An 11,463-nucleotide genomic window follows, 5' to 3' on the forward strand; every position below is an offset into this window, starting at 1 on the left:
CCTCGGTGTTCCCTGTCCCCCCTGGGTGTCCCCTGCTCCCCCGGGGTGTCCCCTGTTCCCCCGGGGTGTCCCCTGTCCCCCTCGGTGCCCCCTGTCCCCCCGGGATGTCCCCTGATCCCCCCGGGGTGTCCCCTGCTCTCCCGGGGTGTCCCCTGATCCCCCGTGTTGTCGCCTGCTCCCCCCAGGGTGTCCCCTGTTCCCCCAGGGTGTCCCCTGTTCCCCCCGGGGTGTCCCCTCGGGGTGTTCCCTGTCCCCCAGGGTGTCCCCTGCTCCCCCGGGGTGTCCCCTGTCCCCCTGGGTGTCCCTTGTCCCCCCGGGGTGTCCCCTGATCCCCCCAGGGTGTCCCCTGTCCCCTGGGGTGTCCCCTGTCCCCCCTGGGTGTCCCCTGTTCCCCCGGGGTGTCCCCTGTCCCCCCGGATTGTCCCCTGCTCCTCCGGGGTGTCCCCTGTCCCCCCTGGGTGTCCCCTGCTCCCCCGGGGTGTCCCCAGTTCCCGCTGGGTGTCCCCTGATCCCCCCGGGGTGTCCCCTGTCCCCCCAGGGTGTCCCTTGTCCCCCCGGGGTGTCCCCTGCTCCCCCGGGGTGTCCCCTGGTCCCCTGGGGTGTCCCTTGTCCCCCTAGGGTGTCCCCTGTCCCCCCGGGGTGTCCCCTGTCCCCCCTGGGTGTCCCCTGCTCCCCTGGGTGTCCCTTGTCCCCCCGGGTTGTCCCCTGTCCCCCCAAGGTGTCCCCTGTCCCCCCGGGGTGTCCCCTGCTCCCCCTGGGTGTTCCCTGATCCCCCGGGGTGTCCCCTGTCCCCTTGGGGTGTCCCCTGTCCCCCTGGGTGTCCCCTGATCCCCCTGGGTGTCCCCTGTTCCCCCTGGGTGTCCCCTGTCCCCTTGGGGTGTCCCCTGTCCCCCTGGGTGTCCCCTGATCCCCCTGGGTGTCCCCTGTTCCCCCGGGGTGTCCCCTGTCCCCCTGGGGTGCCCCCTGTCCCCCTGGGTGTCCCTTGTCCCCCCTGGGTGTCTCTTGTCCCCCCGGGGAGTCCCCTGTCCCCCCGGGGTGTCCCCTGATCCCCCCGGGGTCCCCTGTCCCCCCGGCGTGTCCCCTGATCCCCCTGGGGTGTCCCCTGATCCCCCGGGGTGTCCCTTGCTCCCCTGGGGTGTCCCCTGTCCCCCCGGCGTGTCCCCTGATCCCCCTGGGGTGTCCCCTGATCTCCCGGGGTGTCCCCTGCTCCCCCTGGGTGTCCCCTGTCCCCCCGGGGTGCCCCTGATCCCCCGGGGTGTCCCTGATCCCCCGGGGTGTCCCCTGTCCCCCTTGGGGTGTCCCCTGTCCCCCGGCGTGTCCCCTGATCTCCCGGGTTGTCCCCTGATCCCCCCAGGGTGTCCCCTGTCCCCCCTGGGGTGTCCCCTGATCCCCCTGGGGTGTCCCCTGATCTTCCGGGTTGTCCCCTGTCCCCCCGGGGTGTCCCCTGCTCCCCCAGGCTGTCCCCTGCTCCCCCGGGGTGTCCCCTGTCCCCCCGGGGTGCCCCTGGTCCCCCTGGGTGTCCCCTGTCCCCCCGGGGTGTCCCCTGATCCCCCGGGGTGTCCCCTGTCCCCTTGGGGTGTCCCCTGTCCCCCTGGGGTGTCCCTTGTACCCCCGGGGTGTCCCCTGATCCCCCCAGGGTGTCCCCTGATCCCCCTGGGGTGTCCCCTGATCTCCCGGGTTGTCCCCTGGTCCCCCAGGGTGTTCCCTGTCCCCCCAGAGTGTCCCCTGTCACCGTCGGTGCCCCCTGTTCTCCCCGGGGTGTCCCCTGTCCCCCCTGGGGTGTCCCCTGATCCCCCAGGGTGTCCCCTGGTCCCCCGGGTTGTCCCCTGATGCCCCGGGGTGTCCCCTGTCCCCCCGGGGTGTCCCCTGCTCCCCTCCGGTCCCAGCGTGTCCCCCGCTGTCCCCCCCAGAACTACCTGTCCAGGAACTTCTACAACCTGCGTTTCCTGGCGCTCTTCCTCGCCTTCGCCATCAACTTCATCCTCCTCTTCTACAAGGTGCCGCGCGCGGGGCTGGGGACACTCTGGGGACACTTGGGTCCCTGCGGGGGGGTGGCACCAAGGGCAGGTCCCGGACACCGGGTCCCTCGGGGACACAAGTGGCAGGTGGCACCCGCCGGGTTCCCAGGGGACACAAGGGGCAGGTCCGGGACGCCAGGTCCCTCGGGGGACACAAGTGGCAGGTCCCATTCACAGGGTCCCTGGGGGACACAAATGGCAGGTGGCACCTGCTGGGTCCCTGTGGGACACAAATGGTGGGTCCCTGTGGGACACAAGGGGCAGGTGCCACCCCCCGAGTCCCTGTGGGGACACAAATGGCAGGTGCCACCCGCCGGGTCCCTGGGGGACACAAATGGCGGGTCCCTGGGGGACACACGTGCCAGGTGCCACCCGCCGAGCCCCTGTGGGGACACAAGTCCGGGTGGCACCCGCCGGGTCCCTAGGGGACACAAGTGGCAGGTCCCTGTGGGACACAAATGGCAGGTCCCTGTGGGACACACGTGACAGGTCCCTGTGGGACACACGTGACAGGTGCCACCCGCCGGGTCCCCGTGGGGACACAAGCCCAGGTGCCACCCGCCGGGTCCCTGTGGGGCACAAATGGCAGGTCCCTGTGGGACACACGTGACAGGTCCCTGTGGGACACACGTGACAGGTGCCACCCGCCGGGTCCCCGTGGGGACACAAGCCCAGGTGCCACCCGCCGGGTCCCTGTGGGGCACAAATGGCAGGTCCCTGTGGGACACACGTGACAGGTCCCTGTGGGACACACATGCCAGGTGCCACCCGCCAGGTCCCCGTGGGGACACAAGTCCAGGTGCCACCCGCCGGGTCCCTGGGGGACACAAATGGCAGGTCCCTGTGGGACACACGTGACAGGTGCCACCTGCCAGGTCCCCGTGGGGACACAAGTCCAGGTGCCACCCGCCGAGTCCCTGGGGGACACAAATGGTGGGTCCCTGGGGGGACACAGGTGGCAGATGTCACCCACCTGAACCCTGGGGGACACAAGTGGCAGGTCCCTGTGGGACACAAATGGCAGGTCCCTGGGGGACACAAGTGGCAGGTGCCACCCGCCAGGTCCCTGTGGGACACAAATGGCAGGTCCCTGTGGGACACACGTGACAGGTGCCACCCGCCAGGTCCCTGTGGGGACACAAATGGCGGGTCCCCGTGGGGACACACGTGCCAGGTGCCACCCGCCGGGTCCCCGTGGGGACACAAATGGCAGGTGCCACCCGCCAGGTCCCTGTGGGGACACAAATGGCAGGTCCCTGTGGGGACACACGTGCCAGGTGCCACCCGCCGGGTCCCCATGGGGACACACGTGACAGGTGCCACCCGCCGGGTCCCTGTGGGGACACAAATGGCAGGTCCCTGTGGGACACACATGCCAGGTGCCACCCGCCGAGTCCCCGTGGGGACACAAATGCCAGGTGCCACTCACCAGGTCCCTGTGGGGACACAAATGGCGGGTCCCCGTAGGGACACAAGCCCAGGTGCCACCCGCCGGGTCCCGCAGGTGTCGGAGCGGCCGCCGGGCGCCGCGGAGGAGCCCGAGGGCTCGGGGCTGGCGGCGGAGGCGGCGGAGGCGGCGGCCGGGGACGGGGACGGGGACGCCGAGGACAGCGTCGTCTACTACTTCCTGGAGGAGAGCACGGGCTACATGCAGCCCGCGCTGCAGGCGCTGGCCCTGGCGCACACGCTCGTCGCCTTCCTCTGCATCATCGGCTACAACTGCCTCAAGGTGCGGGGGGGACGGACACGCCCCCCGGACACGCCCCCCAGGCCACGCCACGCCCCCGGCCACGACACGCCCCCCCGGCCACGCCCCCGGGATCGCCACGCCCCCCGGCCGCGACACGCACACGCCCGGCCACGCCCCCGGCCACGCCCCCGTGGTCGCCACACCGCCCCGGACACGCCCCCAGGCCACGACACGCCCCCGGCCACGACACGCCCCCCGGCCACGACACGCCCCCCCCGCCACGCCCCCGGGATCGCCACGCCCCCCGGCCGCGACACGCACACCCCCCCGGCCACGCCCCCGGCCACGCCCCCGTGGTCGCCACACCGCCCCGGCCACGCCCTCGGGATCGCCACGCCCCCCGGCCACGCCACGCCCGCGACAGAGCCAGGCCACGGCCACGCCCCCCGGCCACGCCCCTGTGATCGCCACGCCCCCCGCCTTGCCCCCGGCCGCGCCTCGGGTCCCCCCCCCCACGCCCGCGACAGAGCCAGGCCACGGCCACGAACCCCGGCCACGCCCCCGGGATTGCCACGCCCCCCGGCCACGCCCCTGGGATTGCCACGCCCCCCGGCCACGCCCGCGACAGAGCCAGGCTACGGCCACGAACCCCGGCCACGCCCCCGGGCTCGCCACGCCCCCCTGGCCACGCCCCCGGCCATGCCGTGACAGAGCCTGGCCACGCCCACGCCCTGGCCACGCCCCGGCTACGCCTTGCAGGGCCCGGCCACGCCCCGCTGTCCCCACTGTCCCCCATGACACTGCTGTCCCCCGTGTCCCCCGTGTCCCTGCTCTTCCCCTGTAACACTGCTGTCCCCTGTGTCCCTGCCGTTCCCGTGTCCCCGCTGTCCCCCCGTGTCCCTGCTGTTCCCCCCGTGTCCCTGCTGTCCCCCATGTCCCTGCTGTTCCCTTGTGTCCCCTCTGCCCCCATGACACTGCTGTCCCCCCATGTCCCCGCTGTCCCCCCTATGTCCCTGCTGTCCCCACGTATCCCTGCTGTCCCCTGTGTCCCTGCTGTCCCCCATGTCCCCACTGTGTCCCTGCTGGCCCTGTGTCCCTGCTGTCCCCCATGTCCCTGCTGTTCCCCCGTGTCCCTGCTGTTCCCCCATGTCCCTGATGTCCCCATGATGTCCCTGCTGTCCCCCCGTCCCCCCGCTGTCCCCCCGTGTCCCTGCTGTTCCCCCGTGTCCCTGCTGTCCCCCATGTCCCTGCTGTTCCCTTGTGTCCCCTCTGCCCCCATGACACTGCTGTCCCCCCATGTCCCCGCTGTCCCCCCTATGTCCCTGCTGTCCCCACGTATCCCTGCTGTCCCCTGTGTCCCTGCTGTCCCCCATGTCCCCACTGTGTCCCTGCTGGCCCTGTGTCCCTGCTGTCCCCCATGTCCCTGCTGTTCCCCGTGTCCCCTCTGCCCCCCTGTGACTCTGCTGTCACCCATGTCCCTGCTGTCCCCCATGTCCCCACTGTGTCCCTGCTGTCCCCTGTGTCCCTGCCATTCCCCGTGTCCCCACTGCCCCCCATGACACTGCTGTCCCCTGCTGTGTCCCTGCTGTCCCCATCTGTCCCCCGTGTCCCTGCTCTTCCCTTGTGTCCCTGCTGTCCCCTGTGTCTCTGCTGGTCCCCTGTGTCCCCTCTGCCCCCCTGTGACTCTGCTGTCCCCCTGTGTCCCTGCTGTCCTCCTGTGTCCCCTCTGTCCCCTGTGACACTGCTGTCCCCCCGTGACACTACTGCCCCTGTGTCCCTGCTGTCCCCCCGTGTCCCTGCTGTTCCCCGTGTCCTTGCTGTTCCCGTGTCCCCACTGTCCCCCCATGTCCCTGCTGTCCCCCGTGTCTCTGCTGTTCCCCATGTCCCCCTGTGTCTCCGCTGTCCCTGTGTCCCTGCTGTCCCCCGCCGTGTCCCTGCTGTCCCCCCGCGTCCCCGCTGTCCCTCATGTCCCCCGTGACACTACTGCCCCTGTGTCCCCGCTGTCCCCCCGTGTCCCTGCTGTCCCCCGCCGTGTCCCTGCTGTCTCCACATGTCCCTGCTGTCCCTCATGTCCCCTCGTGTCCCCGCTGTCCCCCCATGTCCCTGCTGTTCCCCGCCGTGTCCCTGCTGTCCCTCACGTCCCCCCATGTCCCCGCTGTCCCTCATGTCCCCACTGTGTCCCTGTGTCTCTGCTGGCCCTGTGTCCCTGCTGTCCCCCTGTGTCCCTGCTGTTCCCCGTGTCCCCTCTGCCCCCTGTGACACTGCTGTCCCCCCGTGTCCCTGCTGTCCCTCTGTGTCCCTGCTGTCCCCCGTGTCTCTGCTGTTCCCCATGTCCCCCTGTGTCCCCGCTGTCCCTCTGTGTCCCTGCTGTCCCCCTCCATGTCCCTGCTGTCCCCCCGTGTCCCTGCTCTCCCCCCGTGTCCTTGCTGTTCCCGTGTCCCCACTGTCCCCTGTGACACTGCTGTCCCCCCGTGACACTACTGCCCCTGTGTCCCCGCTGTCCCCCCGTGTCCCTGCTGTTCCCCGTCCCCCCGCTGTCCCTCATGTCCCCCCGTGTCCCCACTGTCCCCCGTCCCCCCGCTGTCCCCCGTCCCCCCGCTGTCCCTCATGTCCCCCCGTGTCCCCGCTGTCCCCAGATCCCCCTGGTGATCTTCAAGCGGGAGAAGGAGGTCGCCCGGCGCCTCGAGTTCTCCGGCCTCTACATCACGGAGCAGCCGCCCGACGACGACGTCAAGGGCCAGTGGGACCGGCTGGTGCTCAACGCCCAGTACGGGCACGGGGAGGGGACACGGGGACACGGGGGAGCCAGGAGGGGACAGGGGACACTAAGGGGATGGGGGGACTCAGAGGGGATGGGGAGACACAGAGGGGACAGGGGGACATGGAGGGGATGGGGGAGATAGGGGGACATGGGGACAGCGCCCGGGGACATCGGGGAGCCGGGAGGGGACAGGGGGGACGGGGAGGATGGGGGGACACTGAGGGGATGGGGGGACACAGAGGGGACAGGGGGACATGGAGGGAATGGGGGAGATAGGGGGACATGGGGACGGCGCCCGGGGCCACTGGGGCGCCGGGAGGGGACAGGAGGGAATGGGGGGGACATGGAGGGGACAGGGGGGACATGGAGGGAATGGGGGGACACAGAGGGGACGGGGGGACACGGAATGGGAGGACACGGAGGGAATGGGGGGACACAGAGGGGATAGGGGGGACATGGAGGGGATGTGGGGACATGGAGGGGACAGGGGGGACATGGAGGGAATGGGGGGACACAGAGGGGACGGGGGGACACGGAATGGGAGGACACGGAGGGAATGGGGGGACACAGAGGGGATAGGGGGGACATGGAGGGGATGTGGGGACATGGAGGGGACAGGGGGGACATGGAGGGAATGGGGGGACACAGAGGGGATGGGGGGACATGGAGGGGACGGCGGGACACGGAGGGGATGGGGGGACATCGAGGGAATGGGGGGACATGGAGGGGACAGGGAGGACACGGAGGGGACAGGGGGGACACGGAGGGAATGGGGGGACACAGAGGGGATGGGGGGACATGGAGGGGATGGGGGAGATAGGGGGACGCGGGACGGCACCCGGGGGGGACACGGGGACGGCGCCCGGGGCCACTGGGGCGCCGGGAGGGGACGGAGGGGGACGGAGGGGATGGGGGGACATGGAGGGAATGGGGGGACACAGAGGGGATGGGGGGACACAGAGGGGACAGGGGGACATGGAGGGGACAGGGGGGACATGGAGGGAATGGGGGGGACATGGAGGGGACGGGGGGGACATGGAGGAGACAGGGGGACATGGAGGGAATGGGGGGACACGGAGGGGACGGGGGGGACATGGAGGGGACGGGGGGGACACAGAGGGGATGGGGGGACATGGAGGGAATGGGGGGACACAGAGGGGACAGGGGGGACACAGAGGGGACAGGGGGGACATGGAGGGAATGGGGGGGACATGGAGGGGACGGGGGGGACATGGAGGGGACAGGGAGGACATGGAGGGGACAGGGGGGACATGGAGGGGACGGGGGGACACGGAGGGGATGGGGGGAAATGGAGGGAATGGGGGGACACGGAGGGGACGGGGGGACATGGAGGGGATGGGGGGAAATGGAGGGAATGGGGGGACACAGAGGGGACAGGGGGGACATGGAGGGAATGGAGGTGACATAGAGGGGACAGGGGAGACACAGAGGGAATAGGGGGGACATGGAGGGGACAGGGGGACATGGAGGGGATGGGGGGACACGGAGGGCATGGGGGGAAATGGAGGGAATGGGGGGACACAGAGGGGACAGGGGGGACATGGAGGGAATGGGGGGGACATGGAGGGGACAGGGGGACATGGAGGGGATGGGGGGACACGGAGGGGATGGGGGGAAATGGAGGGGACGGGGAGGACATGGAGGGGACAGCGGGTACACGGAGGGGACTTGGGGCTGCTCCAACCCACCGCAGGGTCCTGGGGGCTACTGGGAGGGCTAGCGGGGCTGAGCTGGGGGCCAGCCCAGGGGAGGGGGGGTCTCCAGGCCGGGGTCCCAGGGCAGCGATGGGGACAGGGCCCCTCTTGTCCCCCAGGTCCTTCCCCAGCAACTACTGGGACAAGTTCGTCAAGAGGAAGGTGAGGAGGAGGATGGTGCCCCCCCAGGCACCCGCAGCCCCATAGCCTGGCCGGGGCCACCGCGCCCTTGTCCACCGTGTCACCGGGGCCACCGTGCCCTTGTCCACCGTGTCCCCGGGTGTCCCCAGGTGCTGGAGAAGTACGGGGACATCTACGGGCGCGAGCGCATCGCGGAGCTGCTGGGCATGGAGCTGGCGAGCCTGGAGATCGGGGCGCAGGGCGAGAGGAAGCCGCCCCCGGACAACTCCCTGCTCAGCTGGTGGGACGGGGTGTCCCGGGGGTCCCCGGGGTCCCCCATGGGACACCCCGGGTCTCACCGCTGCTGTCCCCCACCCCAGGATCACGTCCATCGACATCAGATACCAGATCTGGAAGTTCGGGGTGATCTTCACTGATAACGTGAGTGGGAGCGGGTGGCGAGGGGGGACGGGGGGTCCCCGGGGTCCCCTGGTGGGGGGGACCGCAGGGCCTGGGGGGCTGGTGGCCCCTGGTGTTGGTGGCCCCTGGGGACTGATGGCCCCGGGTGCTGGTGGCCCAGGTGTTGGTGGCCCCCGGGTGCTGGTGGCCCCTGGTGTTGGTGGCCCTCAGTGCTGGTGGCCCCTGGGTATTGGTGGCCCCTGGTGTTGGTGGCCCCTGGTGTTGGTGGCCCCTGGGTATTTGTGGCCCCTGGGTACTGGTGACCCCAGGTGCTGGTGGCCCCCAATGCTGGTGGCCCCTGGGTATTGGTGGCCCCTGATGCTGGTGGCCCCCAGTGCTGGTCACCCCTGGATACAGGTGACCCCAGGTGTTGGTGGCACCTGGTGTTGGTGGCACCTGGTGTTGGTGGCCCCTGGGTATTGGTGGCCCCAGGTGCTGGTGGCCCCAGGTGCTGGTGGCACCTGGGTATTGGTGGCCCCAGGTTTTGGTGGCCCCAGGTTTTGGTGGCCCCAGGCGTTGGTGGCCCCCAGTGTTGGTGGCCCCAGGTGCTGGTGGCCCCTGGTGTTGGTAGCCCCTGGGTACTGGTGACCCCAGGTGTTGGTGGCCCAGATGCTGGTGACCCCAAGGGTTGGTGGCCCCCCAGTGTTGGTGGCCCATGGGTACTGGTGGCCCCCAGCGTTGGTGGCCCCCGGTGCTGGTGGCCCCTGGGTACTGGTGACCCCAGGTGTTGGTGGCCCTGGTGCTGGTGGCCCATGGGTATTGGTGGCCCCAGGTGTTGGTGGCCCTGGTGCCATCGCGTTGGGTGCCAGGGCTCTGAGCGCGCCCGCTCCCCGCAGTCCTTCCTCTACCTCACCTGGTACATGGCCATGTCCCTGCTGGGCCACTACAACAACTTCTTCTTCGCCTCCCACCTCCTGGACATCGCCATGGGGGTGAAGACCCTGCGCACCATCCTGTCCTCCGTCACCCACAACGGCAAGCAGGTGAGCGGGGACATCCGGGACCCCCGGATTGTCCCCGTGGGACCCTGTCACCCACCGCGTCCCGCTCCCGCAGCTGGCCATGACCGTGGGGCTGCTGGCCGTGGTCGTCTACCTCTACACCGTGGTGGCCTTCAACTTCTTCCGCAAGTTCTACAACAAGAGCGAGGACGAGGACGAGCCTGACATGAAGTGTGACGACATGATGACGGTCCGCGGGGCTCTGAGGGGACAACGGGGAGGGGACCCCGCCGGTGTCCCCGGCGGCGCTGAGCCCTCCTGTCCCTATTGTCCCCAGTGCTACCTGTTCCACATGTACGTGGGCGTGCGGGCCGGGGGTGGCATCGGGGACGAGATCGAGGACCCGGCGGGGGACGAGTACGAGCTCTACCGCATCGTCTTCGACATCACCTTCTTCTTCTTCGTCATCATCATCCTCCTGGCCATCATCCAGGGTGGGCAGCCCCCTGGATTCCTCATGGGGGGCGGAATTGGGGGGTCTCCAGCCCCATTGACACCCCTGTCCCCCCCCCAGGTCTCATCATCGACGCCTTCGGGGAGCTGCGGGACCAGCAGGAGCAGGTCAAGGAGGACATGGAGGTGAGCGCCGATGACCGGACACGGGGGACACGGGGGTCCCCCCGACACCCCCCATCGTGTCCCCATGTCCCCCCCAGACCAAGTGTTTCATCTGCGGCATCGGGAGCGACTACTTCGACACGACGCCCCACGGCTTCGAGACCCACACGTTGGAGGAGCACAACTTGGCCAACTACATGTGAGGGGGACCCAAGGGACCGGGGGTGCCCCCTAAAAATATATATATGACCGTTGTCCCTCTGTGTCCCAGGTTCTTCCTGATGTATCTGATCAACAAGGACGAGACGGAGCACACGGGGCAGGAATCCTACGTCTGGAAGATGTACCAGGAACGCTGCTGGGATTTCTTCCCGGCCGGCGACTGCTTCCGCAAGCAGTACGAGGACCAGCTGGGCTAGCGGGGACGTCCCCGGGGCCACCGCGCTGCCCTGGCCCCCCAGTGCCACCCTGGGGTGACGGCGGCTCGGTGTCACCCCGCGATTTGGGGGACACCCCCACCCCAGCTCCCTCTCTAAGTGCCTTTCCCCCCCACTGCTGCCCCAGATGGGGGTTCCCCACATTTGGGGGTCCCCACATTGGAAGGAGACCCCACATTGGGGGTTCCCCACATTTGGGGGTCCCCACATTGAAAGGGGACCCCACATTGGGGGTTCCCCACATTTGGGGGTCCCCACATGGGAAGGGGACCCCACATTGGGGGTTCCTCACATTTGGGGGTCCCCACATTGAAAGGGGACCCCCCATTGGGGGTTCCTCACATTTGGGGGTCTCCACATTGAAGGGGGACCCCACATTGGGGGATCCTCACATTTGGGGGTCCCCACATTGGAAGGGGACCCCACATTGGGGAGTCCCCACATTTGGGTGTCTCCACATTGAAGGGGGACCCCACATTGGGGGTTCCCCACATTTGGGGGTCCCCACATTGGAAGGAGACCCCACGTTGAGGGTTCCCCACATTTGGGGGTCCCCACATTGAAAGGGGACCCCCCATTGGGGGTTCCTCACATTTGGGGGTCTCCACATTGAAGGGGGACCCCACATTGGGGGTTCCCCACATTTGGAGGTCCCCACATTGGAAGGAGACCCCACGTTGGGGAGTCCCCACATTTGGGGGTCC

The 11,463-nt window shown here is 69.5% G+C and overlaps 1 protein-coding gene across 1 annotated transcript; it reads left to right on the forward strand.

Moving 5' to 3' along the window:
• Window positions 1-1,910: 1,910 nt before the first annotated feature.
• On the forward strand, window positions 1,911-10,745 carry LOC148590433 (ryanodine receptor 1-like; the record flags this gene model as incomplete). Its single annotated transcript, XM_088539056.1, has 12 exons — window positions 1,911-1,997; window positions 3,523-3,747; window positions 6,345-6,475; window positions 8,304-8,346; window positions 8,475-8,605; window positions 8,685-8,745; window positions 9,600-9,746; window positions 9,820-9,954; window positions 10,042-10,198; window positions 10,279-10,343; window positions 10,421-10,521; window positions 10,594-10,745. Coding segments are annotated over 12 exons (1,431 nt in total), but the record flags the coding sequence as incomplete, so codon positions are not given.
• Window positions 10,746-11,463: the final 718 nt, after the last annotated feature.

The sequence above is a fragment of the Tinamus guttatus genome, unplaced genomic scaffold (genome assembly GCF_059628265.1).
Source record: "Tinamus guttatus ecotype Peru unplaced genomic scaffold, ASM5962826v1 Tinamus_guttatus_pri_ptg001355l, whole genome shotgun sequence".
Taxonomy (NCBI): domain Eukaryota; kingdom Metazoa; phylum Chordata; class Aves; order Tinamiformes; family Tinamidae; genus Tinamus; species Tinamus guttatus.